Below are 23,562 nucleotides of genomic sequence, written 5' to 3'. Positions count from 1 at the left end.
CGAGAGCCGTGAGGGAATGGCATGAGGCCGGTGGTGCGAGAGTTAATGAGCCCCACCTGGGAGGCGCACCGGCCTTGAATCTCTCACGGAGGAGCTCCGGGAGCATAAAAGGAGGAGTGATGACAGTGAAGGATGAGAGAGGACCAGGCCTGGATATTATTTTAAGTTTTATTATGTTTGTGTGGCCGGCAGACCCTCGCGGACGTCTGCCGGCTTTCGTTACTTTCGTTTTGTTCCTTGTTTATTTTGGTATTAAAGTTTTGTTGAATGTTCTCCTTCTTCCTGTATATACGAACTGCGTTAAATTGGTGCCGAAACCCGGGAGGAAGGAGGGACATACTGTCGGAGAGCCCTCGCTGCTGAGGGGGATCGTGGTGCTGCAGAGTTCGGGCAGCGCAGGAGTGTGAAGACCACGAGAGGCTGCCCGAGGCGGTGGTGCTGGAGCCTAGTGAAAGGTGGGACGGAGACCCGGATGCCATGCTCCTGGGACGAGGTGGGGTGGCTGCCGTCCTGGAGGGAGCAGAGGAGTGCGGTCGTCCGCCGTGGGCCAGAGCCTGCTACCTCCACCATAAAGGGGAGGAGCAAGGGACGGCGGACTAGCTGCCGGCTGCCCTCAACCGGAGGAGCCATTGCCGGCCGTCAGGAAGCGGTCGAGGATCGGGCCGTCCACCGAGCGTCCAGTGCCATCGTATGGCACCGCGAGGAAGAGCCTCTTTTCTTTCTTTCTTTTACCTCTCTCCCCTCTCGTCCTGTCACTCCCCATGCTTCCGTCTCCTTTCTCTCATCTCGTCTGTCCTTGTCCGCGGGAGTATTTGTATTTGTTTATTTTGGTAAGTTAAGTTTTGTTGAATGTTCGCCGGTTCGCATCTCCTTCTTCCCGTATATACAAACTGCGTTACAGTGGCGTTTTCCCCTTTTGTTTCTTTTGTTTTCCTTTCATGGACCTCCCCGTAGTTCAGTTACTCTGTCTGGAGCAGGGTGACTGTCCACTGGAAGCTTATACACAGGACATTCTACATTTTGTGTGCCAGATGCACTCCTAGTTGAAAAAAAAAGTACATTTTCAATAAAAATTCTACTTTAGTACTTCTTAAGATAATCTTAAGAACAGTGTTCTCAACTGTACTTTTTTGAGACACCCTGAAATATGAACTAAAATGTGCTTTTGATTATCTCTGTATTATCTCTGTGCTCCTTTCCTCAGTGCTACAACACAAAAATGTGTTTTCCTGTGATGTGACCAGAGCAGAAGTTTGAGTGCATGTGGATTGTTTTGCTGTAATCTACCAGCTCAAATGGAAAATATGTACGCATAAGATCGCATTACAGCGGAGAATTTAAATGTAACAAAGTGCGGCTCATTCACCTCTGCCTGCTCTGTGTTCAGACTTGCGAGCGTAGCCTATGTTTCCCTCAGCACAGCAGCACATGAGTGTTTTTTATATTTTGCCCGTGATGCGGTCAGAACTGGAGTTTGAATACGAACACATGAAAAATACGATTGTTATGATATGCACGTGGGGCGCGCATATGATCGGTTTCAGAGCGGAGCTCGCATTGTTTAACAACACTAGCCACATGGCTCATAGCTCATATACAGAATAAAGTATTCGTGTTTAAAGTTTTTATAGACATATTTCACATATTCTCCTGCACCAAACATGAACCAGCACAGTGTATACTGTCGTGGAAATTCTCAATACTAATCTGACTTTGCCACTGACAATTCAAACAACCTTCATCTGTCAATATACCGTAATATATAATACTCAGTACCAATATAGTACTACAGTACCTTCGAGCTAATTCCCGTCCCGAATATAATACAATATATTACTACAGTATCTCGAGGTAATTCCCTTCTCGAATACTTCTAATACATTTCCAATATTTCGAAGTAATTCCTTTCCCGAAATAAAGTGACGGCATCCCGTCAAGAAGCTACTATCATTACCTCAATCACACATGAGCACACAGGTCTTTAGCATCTATACACTCTGACCGTCCTTCTCAGGTGTACGCTGGTCTGACACAGGATCATTAATACTAACTCTGAGTATTACAGCCTCACCCCGAGGGTGACTCTATAATCTTCCAACACTATCACTGTCTCTGCTGTGGTCTTTTGAGCGTAGAATCTTTAGTACTTCTATTCCTTAGCTGCGCATCATATACCTGACACGACTTCCAAGTTGCTCTTTGCAGAAATTAAGTTTTATTTATGGCCGGGAGGTCACTCGTCACAACAACGGAGTGAGTCTCAATGAATAGAAAGATACATGCACATTTAAGTCTTACAGTTGAGTAAAAATCAAAGTCTTCATCTGATTTGTTCTGGTGATTGGTTTGTAATGAGCTAAGCTAATCATGTGACTGGTCTTTGACCTGAGCATCCTTAGTCTGCATTTTCTGTACATTTCATGTTGACATAAAATATTTCCATCACAATACACACATATTTCATCAAGTCTTCTTCAAGTCAAGTCAAGTCACCTTTATTTATATAGCGCTTTTTACAATGCAGATTGTGTCAAACCAGCTTTACAGTGATAATTGGTATATATTTTTTCCTTTTAAAGAATAGTGTCAATGCAGGCAGATCAAAAGCACTGTTAAATAAATGTCAAGGATACTGTTGAATATCAAATGTCAAGTCAAATTAAATTAGGGCTGCACGATTAATTGTATTTTATCACAATAACGATATCTGCTTCTCTCGATTGATTTTAAATAATCGTCACGATATTGGCCCGCTCTATGAAAATGAACATAATGTCACGGTACACACGAAGACAAAAGGTAGATCCAAGTGCAGCAGAGATTTATTAAAGGGGTAATCCAAAAACGTAATCCACAGAGCAGGCAAGGGTCAAAGTCCATGAAATCAGTCCAAACAAACAGGTACAAAATAACACAAAGAAAACTCAAAACAGACAACTAGGGAATCAGAAGACGCATGACATTAAAACAACGAACCACAACCAAGGACAGAAACAACTCAGTATAAATAGACAGACACTAATGACATGATACAATACAGATGGGTGTAATGACATTGGATAATGAGTCCGGTGAGTGTGTGTGGGAATTGTAGTCCATGTAACAGGTGGAAATGAGAGTCCGGGATGGAGTGCCCTCTAGTGGCTGATAGGGCACTCTCACTGGTGATCATGACATTACCCCCCCTCAAAGGAGTGGCCAACAGACGCTCCACCAGACAACACAAAAACACAAAAACTCAGGAGGGAGGTGGATAGGAGGAGGATCAGTGGGAGGGATGGCGGGCCAGATCCAGGGTCCCCAACTGATAGCCAGGGCGGTGCTGGAGGAACTGACCAGGCTGGTTCCAGCGGTTCTAAAGTTCTGGCTGAGTGCCAGGGTGGCGCTGGAGGAACTCACCAGGCTGGTTCCAGCGGTTCTGGAGTCCTGGCTGAATGCCTGGGTGGCGCAGGAGGAACTGACCAGGCGGGCCTCAACAGTTCAGGTAGCCTGGGCAGAGGCGGCAGGGCAGAAGGCTTGGACGGCGGCGTCAAGGCTGGCCAAGGGTGCTCCGTGGCCATATCAGGGAGAGCGGAAAGCTCTGTGACGGCAGCGGGCACGGGCTGGGACTACTCCGGGACGGCAGCGGGGTCGGGCTCGGGCTGCTCCGGGACGGCAGCGGCAGCGGGCTCGGGCTGCTCCGGGACGGCATTGGGCTGTTTATGGATGGCAGCGACCTTGAACTGGCCGCCTGATCCAGAGTCAACAACACCAGTGTGCATCCTCCAGGCACGCAAGACCACCAAGACATAAAAAGTTAAAACCACCTTCTGGGCCATGTGTGGACTGACATGGAGAGCATGCAGAGCTGGAGTGGGCTCACGGGCTGGCGAGGGCTCTGGAGCGGGCTCACGGGCTGGCGAGGGCTCTGGAGCGGACTCACGGGCTGGCGAGGGCTCTGGAGCGGACTCACGGGCTGGCGAGGGCTCTGGAGCGGACTCACGGGCTGGCGAGGGCTCTGGAGCGGACTCACGGGCTGGCGAGGGCTCTGGAGCGGACTCACGGGCTGGCGAGGGCTCTGGAGCGGACTCACGGGCTGGCGAGGGCTCTGGAGCGGACTCACGGGCTGGCGAGGGCTCTGGAGCGGACTCACGGGCTGGCGAGGGCTCTGGAGCGGACTCACGGGCTGGCGAGGGCTCTGGAGCGGACTCACGGGCTGGCGAGGGCTCTGGAGCGGACTCACGGGCTGGCTAGGGCTCTGGAGCGGACTCACGGGCTGGCGAGGGCTCTGGAGCGGACTCACGGGCTGGCGAGGGCTCTGGAGCGGACTCACGGGCTGGCGAGGGCTCTGGAGCGGACTCACGGGCTGGCGAGGGCTCTGGAGCGGACTCACGGGCTGGCGAGGGCTCTGGAGCGGACTCACGGGCTGGCGAGGGCTCTGGAGTGGACTCACGGGCTGGAAGGGGTTCTGGGAGGGCCCTCAGGCCTTGAGGGATAACTAAAGCCTTCCTCCTCCTCCTCTTACGAGTGTGAAGTGGAGACTCAGTGCCAACCTCCTCTGAGGCCTCTGGAGCGGATTCACGGGCTGAAACACCCTCATGGGCTGGAGCAGGCCTTGGAAAGGACACACGGGCTGCAGCGGGCTCTGGAGTGGACTCACTGGCTGGAGCGGGCTCTGGAATGGACTCAAGGGCTGGAGCGGGCTCTGGAATGGACTCAAGGGCTGGAGCGGGCTTACGGACTGGAGCGGAGTCACGGGCTAGAGCGGAGTCACGGGCTGGAGGTCACTGAATCTGCCCATCCCTACGCAGATACAGGTAACTGGCAAAATTCCAAAAATGTAACCTCCCCACCAGCTCCATCTCACACTGCGGCAGAGGATCATTCAGACAGTTATTAACTGTGTCCTTGAGGACCGCATCAGAGAGTCTATACCCCTCCCCCCGTGACCAGAACTTCTGGACAAATGCCCGCACTCCCATTCTCCTCTGATGAAGAGTTGACAACAGGGCCTGAGCCTCCTCAGCCCCCACTGATGACCGGAGTCTCCTGCCGCTGGATCCTTGCATAGTGATGGTTCGTTCTGTCACGGTACACACGAAGACAAAAGGTAGATCCAAGTGCAGCAGAGATTTATTAAAGGGGTAATCCAAAAACGTAATCCACAGAGCAGGCAAGGGTCAAAGTCCATGAAATCAGTCCAAACAAACAGGTACAAAATAACACAAAGAAAACCCAAAACAGACCACTGGGGAATCAGAAGACGCATGACATTAAAACAACGAACCACAACCAAGGACAGAAACAACTCAGTATAAATAGACAGACACTAATGACATGATACAATACAGCTGGGTGTAATGACATTGGATAATGAGTCCGGTGAGTGTGTGTGGGAATTGTAGTCCATGTAACAGGTGGAAATGAGAGTCCGGGATGGAGTGCCCTCTAGTGGCTGATAGGGCACTCTCACTGGTGATCATGACACATAATTTGGAAATATTGGAAGTAATATTAGGAATTTCACTGTTTTATCTTTTGAAGTTCCTAAAGGTTTTACCAGTTTTCATAATGTTGATCAGCTAGAAATGATTTTTACGAATTTGCCGGGCAATTTGAATCTGGTTTGTCTTATTGCAAACTAATTGTGTTGCTTTAAAATCTAATGTAAATACATATTACAAAGCGCTCACCAAAACCATGTTTTGTATTGATTTACCATCTAACGAAGTTATCATAGTTGGTTAAATTTAAGTCTTTGTGCCACCTACAGGCCTTTTGGGTGAAGTGTAGGTTGGTAAAGAACTTGCAAAATAGCCATAGTTACATTACTCTTTTGATAGAATAAACATGATTAATAATCGTGATTATAATTTTGAGGAAACTGTGACACTGGCTGTCTTGTTGATGATGTCTTCACAATGGATGATCTAGTCGACTCGATCTCTGCTGATACAGGGCTGCGTTGTGGTCGTGTCAAGGCACCAGTCCTCAGTCTCATCTGGAAACGGCGCCGAATCCGGTTGAATACGGTAAACCTCGGGATAAACAGAAAGACCAATATTAGCGTAGATGCCATTCTTTTTCTGATGTAACAAGTACATCTGGTGTTATAGGAAGTGTTCCCGGTTCCGGTTGAACTAATTTATGCAGCCTAATAATCCTTTAATGGATTTGAAAATATAAATATATAATGTGTTATGTGTATGCCAGGTTAAAGAGATGCGTTTTTAGTCTAGATGTAAACTGACAGAGTGTGTCTGCATCCTGAACAATGCTAGGAAGGTTGTTCCACAGTTTAGGTGCCAAATAGGAGAAGGATCTACCACTTGCGTTGATTTCGATATTCTGAATTCTGAGATCGCAATAAACGTGAAGGACTATAATGCATTAAGAGCTCGCTTAGGTACTGGGGGCTAAACCATTTAGTGCTTTGTAAGTAATTAACAAGATTTTAAAATCTATACGATGTTTAACAGGAAGCCAATGCAGTGACGACAGAACTGGGCTAATATGGTCATACTTCCAGTAAGGACTCTAGCTGCTGCATTTTGTACGAGCTGTAGTTTATTTATCAAGCGGGAGGAACAACCTCCCAGTAGAGCGTTACAGTAATCTAACCTTGAGGTCTAATCTAACCTTCTTCAGATGAATTATATGTGCAAACTGGACACTGATACAGCCTATCTGAACACAATGTCTTAAGAATTTTTAGTATAAAAATTAGTACAAAAATAGTGCACGAAAATAGAGCACTTTAATTACATTATAGAAATGTAAATTTTTTCCACCTGGGTTACCCAGACTGCTCTCTCTGTGTATTTTACCATGGCAGCCTGAGTGAGCAGTTCCCTTTCATTCTCATTCGTCATGCGCTTACTTATTACAACCAACTCATAAAACATGTTTGCTTTATTTTTCTACTACACGTCACTTGTCTACCATCTATAAATATCTTTGTTCTATTTTATCTATTAAAGCTTTGCTGTTTTATTAATTTCTTTTACATCACCAGCTGCACAAACAACAACAGAAATTACAACTGAAGTCACATCTACAACTCTTCTGGAAACATATACTACACCATTTATATTGGATTCAACTAATTCAGCAACTACATCTGAACCAACAACAATAGCTGAATCAACACTGGTAGTTCAAACAATAACAACTGAAACCACATCTACAACTCAAACAGAAACATCAACTACACCAGAATCTACATCTGAATCAATAACAGTGGCTACAACTCAATCAACAACTGCCTCGCCAACTACAACCCAACCACAAACAACAACTGAAACCACATCTACAACTCAAACAGACATATCAACTACACCAGCATCTACATCTGAACCAACAACAGCAACACAAACAACAACAGTATTTCAACCAACATCACCTGAAACCACAACTCAAACAGAAACATCAACTAATTCAGCAACTACATCTGAACCAACAACAGCAACACAAACAACAACAGTTATTCAACCAACATCAACTGAAACCACAACTCAAACAGAAACATCAACTAATTCAGCAAATACATCTGAACCAACAACAATAGCTGAATCAACACTGGTAGTTCAAACAACAACAACTGAAACCACATCTACAACTCAAACAGACATATCAACTACACCAGCATCTACATCTGAACCAACAACAGCAGCACAACCAACATCAACTCAAACAGAAACATCAACTATTTCAGCATCTTCATCTGAACCAACAACAATAGCTGAATCAACACTGGTAGTTCAAACAACAACAACTGAAACCACATCTACAACTAAAACAGACATATCAACTACACCAGCATCTACATCTGAACCAACAACAGCAACACAAACAACAACAGTATTTCAACCAACATCAACTGAAACCACAACTCAAACAGAAACATCTACTAATTCAGCAACTACATCTGAACCAACAACAATAGCTGAATCAACACTGGTAGTTAAAACAACAACAACTGAAACCACATCTTCAATTCAAACAGAAACATCAGCTACACCAGAATCTACATCTGAATCAACAACAGTGGCTACAACTCAATCAACAACTTCCTCGCCAACTACAACCCGACCACAAACAACAACTGAAACCACATCTACAACTCAAACAGACATATCAACTACACCAGCATCTACATCTGAACCAACAATAGCAACACAAACAACAGTAATTCAACCAACATCAACTGAAACCACATCTACAACTCAAACAGACATATCAACTACACCAGCATCTACATCTGAATCAACAACAGCAGGACAACCAACATCAACTGAAACCACAACTCAAACAGAAACATCAACTAATTCAGCAACTACATCTGAACCAACAACAATAGCTGAATCAACACTGGTAGTTCAAACAACAACAACTGAAACCACATCTTCAATTCAAACAGAAACATCAACTACACCAGAATCTACATCTGAATCAACAACAGTGGCTACAACTCAATCAACAACTGCCTCGCCAACTACAACCCAACCACAAACAACAACTGAAACCACATCTACAACTCAAACAGACATATCAACTACACCAGCATCTACATCTGAACCAACAACAGCAACACAAACAACAACAGTAATTCAACCAACATCAACTGAAACCACAACTCAAACAGAAACATCAACTAATTCAGCAACTACATCTGAACCAACAACAATAGCTGAATCAACACCGGTAGTTCAAACAACAACAACTGAAACCACATCTACAACTCAAACAGAAACATCAACTACACCAGAATCTACATCTGAATCAACAACAGTGGCTACAACTCAATCAACAACTTCCTCGCCAACTACAACCCAACCACAAACAACAACTGAAACCACATCTACAACTCAAACAGAAACATCAACTACACCAGAATCTACATCTGAATCAACAACAGTGGCTACAACTCAATCAACAACTTCCTCGCCAACTACAACCCAACCACAAACAACAACTGAAACCACATCTACAACTCAAACAGACATATCAACTACACCAGCATCTACATCTGAACCAACAACAGCAGGACAACCAACATCAACTCAAACCACAACTCAAACAGAAACATCAACTAATTCAGCAACTACATCTGAACCAACAACAATAGCTGAATCAACACTGGTAGTTCAAACAACAACAACTGAAACCACATCTTCAATTCAAACAGAAACATCAACTACACCAGAATCTACATCTGAATCAACAACAGTGGCTACAACTCAATCAACAACTGCCTCGCCAACTACAACACAACCACAAAAAACAACTGAAACCACATCTACAACTCAAACAGACATATCAACTACACCAGCATCTACATCTGAACCAACAACAGCAACACAAACAACAACAGTAATTCAACCAACATCAACTGAAACCACATCTACAACTCAAACAGAAACATCAACTAATTCAGCAACTACATCTGAACCAACAACAATAGCTGAATCAACACTGGTATTTCAAACAACAACAACTGAAACCACATCTACAACTCAAACAGACATATCAACTACACCAGCATCTACATCTGAACCAACAACAGCAGGAAAACCAACATCAACTCAAACCACAACTCAAACAGAAACATCAACTAATTCAGCAACTACATCTGAACCAACAACAATAGCTGAATCAACACCGGTAGTTCAAACAACAACAACTGAAACCACATCTACAATTCAAACAGAAACATCAACTACACCAGAATCTACATCTGAATCAACAACAATGGCTACAACTCAATCAACAACTTCCTCATCAACTACAACCCAACCACAAACAACAACTGAAACCACATCTACAACTCAAACAGACATATCAACTACACCAGCATCTACATCTGAACCAACAATAGCAACACAAACAACAACAGTAATTCAATCAACATCAACTGAATCCACATCTACAACTCAAACAGACATATCAACTACACCAGCATCTACATCTGAACCAACAACAGCAACACAAACAACAACAGTAATTCAACCAACATCAACTGAAACCACAACTCAAACAGAAACATCAACTAATTCAGCAAATACATCTGAACCAATAACAATAGCTGAATCAACACTGGTAGTTCAAACAACAACAACTGAAACCACATCTACAACTCAAACAGAAACATCAACTACACCAGAATCTACATCTGAATCAACAACAGTGGCTACAACTCAATCAACAACTGCCTCGCCAACTACAACCCAACCACAAACAACAACTGAAACCACATCTACAACTCAAACAGACATATCAACTACACCAGCTTCTACATCTGAACCAACAACAGCAGCACAACCAACATCAACTCAAACCACAACTCAAACAGAAACATCAACTATTTCAGCATCTTCATCTGAACCAACAACAATAGCTGAATCAACACTGGTAGTTCAAACAACAACAACTGAAACCACATCTACAACTCAAACAGACATATCAACTACACCAGCATCTACATCTGAACCAACAACAGCAACACAAACAACAACAGTATTTCAACCAACATCAACTGAAACCACAACTCAAATAGAAACATCTACTAATTCAGCAACTACATCTGAACCAACAACAATAGCTGAATCAACACTGGTAGTTAAAACAACAACAATTGAAACCACATCTTCAATTCAAACAGAAACATCAACTACACCAGAATCTACATCTGAATCAACAACAGTGGCTACAACTCAATCAACAACTTCCTCGCCAACTACAACCCAACCACAAACAACAACTGAAACCACATCTACAACTCAAACAGACATATCAACTACACCAGCATCTACATCTGAACCAACAACAGCAGGACAACCAACATCAACTCAAACAGAAACATCAACTAATTCAGCAACTACATCTGAACCAACAACAATAGCTGAATCAACACTGGTAGTTCAAACAACAACAACTGAAACCACATCTACAACTCAAACAGAAACATCAACTACACCAGAATCTACATCTGAATCAACAACAGCAGGACAACCAACATCAACTGAAACCACAACTCAAACAGAAACATCAACTAATTCAGCAACTACATCTGAACCAACAACAATAGCTGAATCAACACTGGTAGTTCAAACAACAACAACTGAAACCACATCTTCAATTCAAACAGAAACATCAACTACACCAGAATCTACATCTGAATCAACAACAGTGGCTACAACTCAATCAACAACTTCCTCGCCAACTACAACCCAACCACAAACAACAACTGAAACCACATCTACAACTCAAACAGACATATCAACTACACCAGCATCTACATCTGAACCAACAACAGCAACACAAACAACAACAGTAATTCAACCAACATCAACTGAAACCACAACTCAAACAGAAACATCAACTAATTCAGCAACTACATCTGAACCAACAACAATAGCTGAATCAACACCGGTAGTTCAAACAACAACAACTGAAACCACATCTACAACTCAAACAGAAACATCAACTACACCAGAATCTACATCTGAATCAACAACAGTGGCTACAACTCAATCAACAACTTCCTCATCAACTACAACCCAACCACAAACAACAACTGAAACCACATCTACAACTCAAACAGACATATCAACTACACCAGCATCTACATCTGAACCAACAACAGCAACACAAACAACAACAGTAATTCAACCAACATCAACTGAAACCACATCTACAATTCAAACAGAAACATCAACTACACCAGCATCTACATCTGAACCAACAACAGTGGCTACAACTCAATCAACAACTTCCTCGCCAACTACAACCCGACCACAAACAACAACTGAAACCACATCTACAACTCAAACAGAAACATCAACTACACCAGCATCTACATCTGAACCAACAACAGCAGGACAACCAACATCAACTCAAACCACAACTCAAACAGAAACATCAACTACACCAGCATCTACATCTGAACCAACAACAATAGCTGAATCAACACTGGTAGTTCAAACAACAACAACTGAAACCACATCTACAACTCAAACAGAAACATCAACTACACCAGAATCTACATCTGAATCAACAACAGTGGCTACAACTCAATCAACAACTTCCTCGCCAACTACAACCCAACCACAAACAACAACTGAAACCACATCTACAACTCAAACAGACATATCAACTACACCAGCATCTACATCTGAACCAACAACAGCAGGACAACCAACATCAACTCAAACCACAACTCAAACAGAAACATCAACTAATTCAGCAACTACATCTGAACCAACAACAATAGCTGAATCAACACCGGTAGTTCAAACAACAACAACTGAAACCACATCTACAACTCAAACAGAAACATCAACTACACCAGCATCTACATCTGAACCAACAACAGCAGGACAACCAACATCAACTCAAACCACAACTCAAACAGAAACATCAACTACACCAGCATCTACATCTGAACCAACAACAGCAGGACAACCAACATCAACTCAAACCACAACTCAAACAGAAACATCAACTAATTCAGCAACTACATCTGAACCAACAACAATAGCTGAATCAACACTGGTAGTTCAAACAACAACAACTGAAACCACATCTACAACTCAAACAGAAACATCAACTACACCAGAATCTACATCTGAATCAACAACAGTGGCTACAACTCAATCAACAACTTCCTCGCCAACTACAACCCAACCACAAACAACAACTGAAACCACATCTACAACTCAAACAGACATATCAACTACACCAGCATCTACATCTGAACCAACAACAGCAACACAAACAACAACAGTAATTCAACCAACATCAGCTGAAACCACAACTCAAACAGAAACATCAACTAATTCAGAATCTACAACAACAACAACTGCACCAACTTCAACATCAACTGTGCTAACATCTACAACACAAACAACTGCATCAACTTCAACAACAACTGCACCAACTTCAACATCAACTGCGCTAACATCTACAACTCAAACAACAACTGCACCAACATCAACAACTCAAACAACTGCACTAACTTCGACATCAACTGCGCCAACATCTACCACTCAGTCAACAACAACTGCGCCAATATCTACAACACAAACAACTGCACTAACATCTACAACTCAAACAACTGCACCAACATCAACAACTCAAACAACTGCACTAACTTCGACATCAACTGCGCAAACATCTACCACTCAGTCAACAACTGCACCAATATCTACAACACAAACAACTGCACCAACTTCAACATCAACTTTGCCAACATCTACCACTCAGTCAACATCAACTGCACTAACATCTACAACACAAACAACTGCACTAACTTCGACATCCACTGCTCCAACATCATCTGCAGATTCTCCTCCCCAAAGTAAGCAAAATATATTTTTGTTCAAGCATTTATTACTCACCACCTAGACTTTCCTATTAAAGTATTATTCAACTATGCCGATATGAATCTAATTTGAATTTTTTAGATATCACAGCATTTGCTTATGCAACTTTCAAATTGAGATCCTTTGTTGAGCTGAGCAATGATGAGATCATTACATATATTCAAAAGGTAAGCTAATATTTTGTCTTTTAACTATTTAGTTTAATTTTAATAATTCATTTGCAGATGATCTGTTAAGAAAATAATTTCTGAAGGAAAGGAAGCAAGGATACGCTGATTTTTCTAGTCGACTAGTAGTCGTTCTAATCGACTAATCACACATAATAGTAATAAGTAATAATAGTAACAAGCCTTTAGTTATATATATATATATATATATATATATATATATATATATATATATATATATATATATATATATATATATATATATATATATATATACAGTGCCCTCCACAATTATTGGCACCCTTAGTAATTATGAGCAAAGGCGGCTGTGAAAATAAATCTGCACTGTTTATCCTTTTGATCTTTCATTAAAAAAATTCTAAAAATTTCTAACCTTTCATTGAATGAAAACAGTTGAAAGTGGGGGGAAACTCACATTATGAAATAAATGTTTTTCTCCAATACATGTTGGCCATAATTATTGGCACCCCTAGAAATTCTTATGAGTAAAATATCTCTGAAGTATATTCCCATTCATATTTACATTTTTTTAGCACACTAGGGTGATCATGAACATGAAATTGTCTAGCCATGACTTCCTGTTCCACAGGAGAATAAACATCAGGAAACACAAAGGACAAATTTCCTTAATCATTCATCACAATGAGTAGAACCACAGAATATAGTTCTGATGTTCAGCAAAAGATTGTTGAGCTTCACAAAATAGAAAGTGGCTTTAAGAAAATAGCTAAAGCATTGAAACTCCCCATTTCCACTATCAGGGCAATAATTAAGAAGTTCCAATCAACTAAAGATATGAAGTGAGGAGGAGAGTTTGAGTGGCTAAAGACTCTCCAAGGATCACAGTTGGAGAATTGCAGAGATTAGTTGAGTCTTGAGTCTCAGAAAGCCTAAAAAAAATAAAATAATAATAATCAAACTGCACCTACATCCCCACAAGTTGTTTGGGAGGGTTTCAAGAAAAAATCCTCTGCTCTCATCCAGAAACAATCTCCAGCATATTCAGTGGTCAGACACGACTGAAATGAAACTAAAAAAAGAGCTTTTTGGCAGCAAACCCACCGGATGGGTTTGGTGCACACATGGTTAAAAAGTACCCCATGCCCACGGTTAAATATACTGCTGGATCTTTAATGTTGTGGGCCTATTTTTCTGCTGGAGGTCCTGGACATCTTGTTCAGATACATGGTATCATGGATTCTGTCAAATACCAACAGATAAAAATCAAAACTTGACTGTTTCTGCTAGAAATCCAATAATGGACCGTGGTTGGATCTTCCATCAGGACAATGATCCAAAACAAACATCAAAACCAACACTAAAATGGGTCACTGAGCACAAAATGAAGCTTCTGCTATGACCATCTCAGTCCTCTGACCTGAACCCTAAAGAAAATGAGTGGAGTGAACTGAAGAGAAGAAGCACCATCATGGAGCTGGGAAACTGAAGGATCTGGAGAGTTTCTGCATGAAGGAATGGCCTCTGATCTCTTGTCAGGTGTTCTCCAAACTCATCAGGCATTATAGGTGAAGACTCAGAGCTGTTATCTTGGCAAAAGGAGGTTGCAAAAAGTATAATAAAAGTGCCAATAATTGTGGCCAATGTGTTTTGGAGAAAAACATTTATTTCATAAAGTGAGTTTCCCCCCACTTTCAATTATTTTCCTTAAAGGTTATAATTTTGTGAATTTTTGAATGAAAGATCAAAAGGATAAACAACGCAGATTTATTTTCACAGCTGCTTTTGCTCATAATTAAGGGTGCCAATATTTGTGGAGGGCACTGTATAGGGCCTGTTCACAATCTGATCACTCAAACCACTTCAGGAGGTGGTCTGAGATGCATTCCAGTTAAAACTGTAATTGTAAAATGAAGAAAACTAAAGGGGCTTTTGCACTGGAGGATCTTTTTCATAGATCTTAAAACTATTGTTTTTTGTTTGTTTTTTAAGAGGTGGATTCACCAAAATTTATAATAGACTAAAAAAAAGTAGAAAAAAGATCATGAAAATTAAAGGTACAATATGTAAAATTTTTGCAGTAAAATATCCAAAAACCACTAGGCTTTTCAACTACTTGTAAATCATGAGAAAATTCCCATCCTAAACAGTGACACGGGGCAGTGCAGTCGCCTGTCAATGACGTCAGTTACCTTTGTTACCGCCTTTACTGACGTAGAAACCACATGACAACAGTGCTGTGGACAAATGCGGAAGTAGAGTCTAGCGTCCAGCAAACCACTAGCTTGCTTCAAGCAGTTCCTTATTTACTTCTTGCATGTTTTATGGTGGATTGTGTTACTTATTTATGGAACATAATTACTGTTTACCATCTGCCGCTGGTTCTGTCGACAAGGACAGCTCCTGTAAACTCATGCGGAAGCGGCGCCGGCGACTGTGTCATAATAAAAGTCCCGCTGCTCGTGAGGCGTGTGTTGATCAATCGCTCCAGCTCCTCGTTCAGCTCCCGCAACACTCGGTCCTGCTCTGCTTCATACTACAGTAACGTTAATAATCGCATCCACAAACATGAGTTCTTCCAGACTCCAATCCCTATTCTTTTGAACCGTCTGTTGAGGTGTCCCAAGTTTCCGCTCTAAAACTTGGCGTCATCAAACTACGCCTTTGTTTTGAATAGGCTTCTAGCGACCTCTAGCGGAAAAAAATATCACAAATTGTACCTTTAATGCAAACTAATGAAAGCAGGTAAAACAGGTACATCTTCTTGGGGTTTAATGGAGGATTGGTGTAGTAATCACATAAAGCCACGTACATTGTGCATCTATCACTAAATAATACAATGCCATGCTTATTATTTCAACCTAAATAAAATCAGTTTGAGATTTTAATGATAATCGGTAATGTCATTACAACGCCAAATCATCAGAATCAACATTGTGTGGCACTAAATCTTTAGATCCAATGCCTACTAAACATCATTACATTAATGTTACACAATGATAAATTATAATATAATTACATGTTGATATTTTGTTGCTTTTAATTTTTGGTATTAAAGGGTTAGTTCGCCCAAAAATTAAAATAATGCCATTTATTACTCATCCTCATGCTGTTCCACACCCGTAAGACCTTTGTTAATCTTCAGAACGCAAATTAAGATATAATTGTTGAAATCCGATGACTCAGTGAGGCCTCTATAGCCAGCAATGACATTTCCTCTCTCAAGATCCATAAATGTGCTACAAACATATGAAGAGTTTGGTTCCAAAACGCGATAAACGCCATTTTCAAAAAATTTGAGTTTCCGCCAAAATCAGTATTGTATCTGGTCGGTATTGAAAAGTCATTTATTAATTTTGCGCAAAATGCGATATCCGTTGTGTTATTCTGTCATGTTTTCTCCCTTTCTTTCCAAAACGCGACAAACGCCAGTCTCCCTTCTCTGCAGAACGCGATATATCCGCTCAACCAATCACAGCGCACCATTCCATGCACTGTAAACAGTAATGGCGGCGCTCTGAATACACCCCGCATCCTTTATCTACTTTGTACTTTGTGATCAACAAAAACAGAAAAATGAATAATTTCGATGAACATTGCTGAACCTGTGGTGCTTTCTGCGGTGGGGAAGAAACGCAAGCCATCGAAATCATTTACGTGAGGAGATTAAGAAGGCGAGGCACTCGAGTCGGGAGGAGGAAAAATGCCGGCTGTTGCTTGTTTCACGACAGCATCAAACTTCTATCACGCTCCCTAAACTGAACTGTTTATTTTAACCATGCGGTGACGCCAGATACGCCTTGATCGGTAATGACAAACAGAGACATAATTCATTTATAAGATTAACAAGATGACTCGTTGAATTCATTTTGGGAGCGACGAATGAATGTATTTTTAGTCAAATGCATGTACATACGATTAGTATTGACAAAGTTCAGAGGCTGTCATATATGTGAATTAACTTACTTTCAATATGAAAAATAACTTTTATATTGATGGATTAAGTGCATTTTGAAAAAAACAAAAAACCGTGTCATGCATTTATTGCATTTTGGGGAAAAAATAATAAATTTTTATAATAAACCTTTGAAAATCAAAATCTAGATTTGAATTTTTAATGTTTTTATAACCAAAAGATGCTATGTGAAAGTTTGAAACAGAAAAGAGTGGTTTTCATTTTGCCAATTTCTTGGTAAAGAAAACACCTTTTTACTCAAATTAATCAAAATGGATTTATAGCGTTTTGGAACCAAACTCTTCATATTTAAATCAGTTCATGTGAGTACAGTGGTTCAATATTAGTATTATAAAGCGGCGAGAATATTTTTGGTGCGCCAAAAAAACAAAATAACGACTTAATTAGTGATGGCCGATTTAAAAACACTGCTTCAGGAAGCTTCGGAGCACAATGAATCAGTGTACCGAATCATGATTCAGATTGCATGTCAGACCGCCAACGGCTGAAATCACATGACTTTGGTGTTCCGAACTGCTGATTTGACACACTGATTCATAATGCTCTGAAGCTTCCTGAAGCAATGTTTTGAAATCGGCCATCACTATATAAGCCGTTATTTTGGTTGATATTCTCCTCGCTTTATAATATTAATATTGAACCACTGTACTCACATGAACTGATTTAAATATGTTTTTAGTACATTAATGGATCTTGAGAGAGGAAATGTCATTGCTCCCTATGCAGGCCTCACTGAGTCATCAGATTTCAACAAAAATATCTTAATTTGCGTTCCGAAGATTAACGAAGGCCTTACAGGTGTGGAACGGCATGAGGGTGAGTAATAAATGACAGAATTTTAATTTTTGGGTGAACTAACCCTTTAAGTAATAAAAATGCAACATCTTCCAAACGTCTCATTTCAACACCATTTTGACATCAAACACCAACATTTAGTCATGTGGTATTGTATCCAAAACCCAATTTCTGCTAAACATCATAATGATAAAGTCCACACAACAACTTTTAACATCTAATGATGCTATTATTTAACGTAATCCTTCACATTAAAAATCAGTTTACAGGCTTTTATAGACAAACTAGGAAGTCAGGGAAGGTCTCGATCTTTCCCATCTTACACACTATCCTGACAGCGCACTCATCTCATTTTTCTTCACTGTTTTAAATCCTATCGTAAAACAATTGCACCCTGCCCAATCATGATTCTTAAGGGAGGTTTTAAGACTTGAACATTAATGTGAAGAGTTGATCCTTGTTCACCATGGGTAAGGTGGAGGAATTTGTCAGCCTCTCAAATACCACAGTCACGTCAGACCCAGAGACCTATCCAGTCTTTTGCGATGGACACTGAGCCAAACCTTAGCCATCCACCCCTTCAAAACCACTGGACACCGGCATCACAGTTTTCCACAGTTCCAGTTCCCTTGCTTTCACCCACTTCCACCAGCCACTGTTTGGAAAGATGTTGTGTTTGTTCCTATTATCATCTTTATTTTGGTTTAAGTTAATACAGCTGTTATTATTATCCACCTCAGCTCATCCTTGCCTTCACCTGCACATAACAATTACAAATATTACTGTATAGCTTTAACTGTAATGAATATAAAGTTATTAATTTTCATTTCAGTTTGCCGAGCACATTCAAGCAAACTTTAGTGGGACCATCAGGATTACTGTGAAGAACTCAAGAAAATTGTTAGCCTAAGGATCTGACATGGAAAACTTTTGTCCATCCACATGCAATCCTCTACATAAAATCTCTGAATGAAGTTGCCACTTTACAAAGTTTTGTCTGTTCAAATGAATTTTGTGCATATTTGAATGTTTTTTATTTATTTTCATTTCATTTTTGTAGTATAGTTGCACTTTTCATTCTGAACTCAAACAATAATTTGAGCTGTGTTGCATTATATGTAATGTTGGATATTATTTAACCTCTGCTCCCTTTAGAGCAGTGGTCTCAAACTCAATTCCTGGCCACAGCTCTGCACAGTTTAGCTCCAACCAGCTCCAGCTCATGCCTGTTTGGAAGTTTCTAGTAATCCAGAAGACTTTGATTAGTTGGATCAGGTGTGTTTGATTAGGGTTGGAGCAAAACTGTGCATAGCTGTGGCCCTCCAGGAATTGAGTTTGAGACCACTGCTTTAGTGTGTAAAATATCTGAATAAAACCTTTTCTCCAGCTGCCATTTTGAGTGTTGCATGAGTTTCTGTGTGCCTCCTTTTACTATTTTTGGCCTCAGCATTCTGCATTATTACTTTGATGCTAATCTTACTTTTCAATATACAATAGGAAACTCTGAAGCTTATTTATAAGTTATTTGATAACTCAAAATCTCTGGCCATTTTGACAGCCTGACCATCATTGTTATTAATTGTACTAATTTTAATCTTAAAGGTGGGGTAAGCCATTTTTCAAAAATGCTGTTGGACAGTGTTGATATTTGAAATCAACCTAAACAAACACACCCCTCTCTTCATTGCTCCACCTTCAAATCTCACCCTCCAATCCTAACCACCCTGCTAAGAGTCCCCGGCCCCTTCGCTTAGGCGAATGCGCTAACAACGACATTAAACACCGCATTCTCTAGCGGTCATCAGTGCGCAGTGGTTTACCTGCACAACTCTCACTATGATGTGGATCTCATAGTGGATGTCTGTTTATCACAGCTGACATGCAACAAAATAATGCTTCATGAAAAATAAAACGCAGATGGTGAACAAATGACAAGGAAGCACAAAAAAAAACAGCAGCTCCAGACAATCAATGACACTCAAACCCAGTGTTACTCACATGTGGAATCAAAGCAGCCTCCACGTCTGTTTTCAGGCCTTCCCACTTAGCTCTCTCCAGCGCTGGAAAGCTTTTCTAGTATTAACGCAGGTCCTAAAGCACTTGTCCAGCCATAAACCTTCATTCCAGCGACATTCTTTTGAGCTCTTTTGTATTGTGTCCCTCTCTTTGCTTTCTGCAGTTTTTCTTCAAATCTCCCTTTTGCTCGATCTCTCCCCTCGACCATCATACGCCCCCTAATGATGATTGGCTACACGTTTGTTGTTAGTGTAGGCCGGCTAACTTCCAAACAGTGTTTTTGAAACATGACTTACCCCACTTTTAATTCTAATCTCAACCCTAAAACAAACAACAAAAGTGTGCACTTACATCTACACCAATCAGGCATAACATTATGACTACTAACAGGTGAAGTGAATAAAACAATGAATCAAAACATCGAGCTACTGTAATTCAGAGATGGCAACCCGTGACGTTCTAACCGGAGCTGTTCTGTGAGATTAGGAATTATATGTTTCCATGTCAAAAGCTCTCCATATACAAGCTCTCTAAAGGTGATACATGGGGCATCCTTTTGAGCAATGTTGCTGGGCAATGTTGCCGAGCGATGCAAATTTCGATGTAAAGTATCCAGATAGAACTTTGTTGCCCATTCTCAATGGGAAAGTGCTCAAGCAACATCGCTCAGGAACACTGCCCGGCAACACTGCTCAAAAAGTTGCCCTGTGTATCATCACCTTAAGTTGTTTACATTCATTATTGTATTGTTAAGTGCTTTGAGGCATGAGGTAGTTTAACACTGTCTCTTGAGACGCTTTGCTGAGAGCAGCTGAGTGTGTGCGTTCATGCGTTTTGGAGGAGACCTGAGTTTGGATGGCGATTTGTGGGAGGGTGAGATCGTATGCTTTCAATGCTAGCAGGCTAATGTTAGCATTTTCCAGATCACCTACTGCACCTTTAAGCTAACCTTAAACTGGTTTAAGCATCATCCTTTTATCAGAACGAACTCAAAGAGTTGCCAAAGAACTGGTCTCTTTACATCCCAATACCTTCAGCCAGATCTTTTCTTTTCTATTTTATCAAGATTATCAACAAAGACTGGTGAAGACAGATATCTATTATAATGCATGAAGCTTTTTATCTCATTCTTAATAACCAAATAGCATGTTGGTTACCAAGAATGATTGAAGGAATTACATGATGTTTCCTCTTACTGAAAATCTGAAGTAGGTTAGTAAGTTAATCAGTCTGATTTGCAACATAGTAGGGATGTGACTGTAATCAAACTGTAAAGTTTTGCATCATGACATTGTTTCCAGCAAAAGTATTTATGAGCTTGTTGCTTATCTGGTGCAGATACGTTTGATGGACAGTGTTATAGCTGCTCAGTTGCTTACTCTCATGACACATAGCTGAAAGTATTCCTTGTCTGACCTTTTATGCCTTGTGTGGAGTTTGAGTTGAGTCAGGCAAGACACGGGAAAGGACCATTTGCAAAATATTCTGTATTTTTGTAATTCCGCTAGGTGGCAGTAATGTCGCAGAAACTGCACTCCAGCACTGCACATTTTGTATGTCGCCCGCCTTATACTAATGAGCTGAAGAGTTGAATCAGGTGTGTTAGATGAAAGTGATATCCAAAATGTGCAGTGCTGGTGGTCCTCCAGGACAGGTTTGGGAACCACTGACCTACGGTATGGCGCATCGGCTGAAGACACACATCTAAATCAGAGACAACAAAATAAACACGGCAGGTGTCAGTATGCCAGATGTGTTTTTTAATTAAGAATTAAAAATAAGTAGGCAATAATATAATAAATAGTAGCCTATTATAAGCATATACATATAAATAACTTTGATACTTTGGTGTTACCAGCAATGCAGTAATGTGAACATAAATATAAACTTTAATACAGTGTTACCTGTACTGTAATGCAAACATGTAAATATAAATTACTTTGATAAAGTGATTTATAATAATCAATAATCATTTCCAGTACACCATTGTTGTGTATATACAAAAATGTATATACACTGTATATAAAATGTACATTGCTAAAGACAAATAAGCAGACAGATGGGTCAAGGATGTAACCAACAAGTGGCAGACGTGGCAGCGGTGGAACATCTTGATGGTGATGAATAATGTTACGGATTGTTGCTGCTGGTATGACAACACACTCCCAGCCTGAACTTTTCCAAACGCAGAATCCACCAATAAATCCTCATTGAACATCTTGATTGTGGTAGCCAAAGGGAGGTAGGTAGTGCTGGCAAAGTCTTAATACAGCTCGGCCACGTGGAGGTCTGAGGTCAGGCAGCTCACTGGTTACACATCTGTAAACTTCTGAAATAAAAAAAAAGTATTAAGCAAAGTAAATTCCTTAGTTTTTAATCTGTAGTCTGACCTTTAATATTTTTCATTATATTCATCTTATTTATGCTTGGGACACACTTAACGACTAGCTAAAACATTCTAAGAAACACAAAGACTGTTTCCTTCGACTGAATTTAAAGCAGATTTTAATACTTGCACAATACCAAATAAATACCAACTGCTGGCTCTGAATTCGGCGCATTTGTATGATCAGTCATAAGAATCAAATTACATTCATAGTCATGTAGTGTGTTCCCGGCTTTAGTTTATTTTAAAAGGATTTGATAATCTACCAAACCATTGTTCTAGGTTTGTGCCAGCTCTGTTCTATTTCAGTACAGAAATGAACAGGAGGAACTTCACTGATGCCAAGCTGCGAGTTGTGTGCTGTCTGGTATATTACTGCAACAACGTGGTTGCACAAAGCTGTCCCAGCATCACAGGAACAACTGCTGTGGGACACTCACAGTATTTTTAATATCTTCTGTGAAGAAAATTAAATTAATATGACAAAAGTCCTAAATTAATATTCTAATTTGAATTTTTTAAACAAATACTGTAATGAGTACTAGGCCTATACCTAACCTTTTTACGGAATAGTTTCACCATGTCTGTCTTTGTACAGAAACCTCAAAAACGGCTGTATAAAAATTAGCACTTAATTCAGACTTAAGCTATCTTGTGTCCTCCTACTCTTAAACTATGTTGCTTCTGCCATCCTCACTGACCTGAAACACATCACCCTCATCATGCTTATCTCTCTCGTTTCTTGAAATTATTTATAGTTATTATTCATAGTACAACAATCGTATATGTTGCATCAGTCAAAATGAACAGAATATTATGTAAACATGTTAACTATAATTTTGGTATGAATGGTCAGAAACTGGGACGAGAATATACTCACTC

General features: G+C 40.7%; 1 protein-coding gene across 1 annotated transcript; it reads left to right on the top strand.

Moving 5' to 3' along the window:
- Positions 1-5,339: 5,339 nt before the first annotated feature.
- Positions 5,340-13,340, top strand: LOC137027560 (mucin-2-like). Its single transcript, XM_067395748.1, has 3 exons — positions 5,340-5,361; positions 6,995-12,647; positions 12,821-13,340. Exons 1-3 carry the CDS (start codon positions 5,340-5,342, stop codon positions 13,338-13,340), a joined length of 6,195 nt encoding a protein of 2,064 aa, XP_067251849.1.
- Positions 13,341-23,562: the final 10,222 nt, after the last annotated feature.

The sequence above is a fragment of the Chanodichthys erythropterus genome, chromosome 10, assembly GCF_024489055.1.
Source record: "Chanodichthys erythropterus isolate Z2021 chromosome 10, ASM2448905v1, whole genome shotgun sequence".
In the NCBI taxonomy this organism is placed as follows: Eukaryota; Metazoa; Chordata; class Actinopteri; order Cypriniformes; family Xenocyprididae; genus Chanodichthys; species Chanodichthys erythropterus.
The sequence above is the reverse complement of the archived record's forward strand: the minus strand, read 5'-3'. Positions and strand labels throughout refer to the sequence as shown.

Bases quoted from the DNA above. Each gene is read 5' to 3' on its own strand.
- LOC137027560 (XM_067395748.1), top strand. From the start codon at position 5,340: ATGACATTGGATAATGAGTCCG. The intron at 5,362-6,994 runs GTGAGTGTGTGT...TTACATCACCAG, and splicing joins GACATTGGATAATGAGTCCG to CTGCACAAACAACAACAGAA. The intron at 12,648-12,820 runs GCCAACTACAAC...CAACTAATTCAG, and splicing joins ACTCAATCAACAACTTCCTC to AATCTACAACAACAACAACT.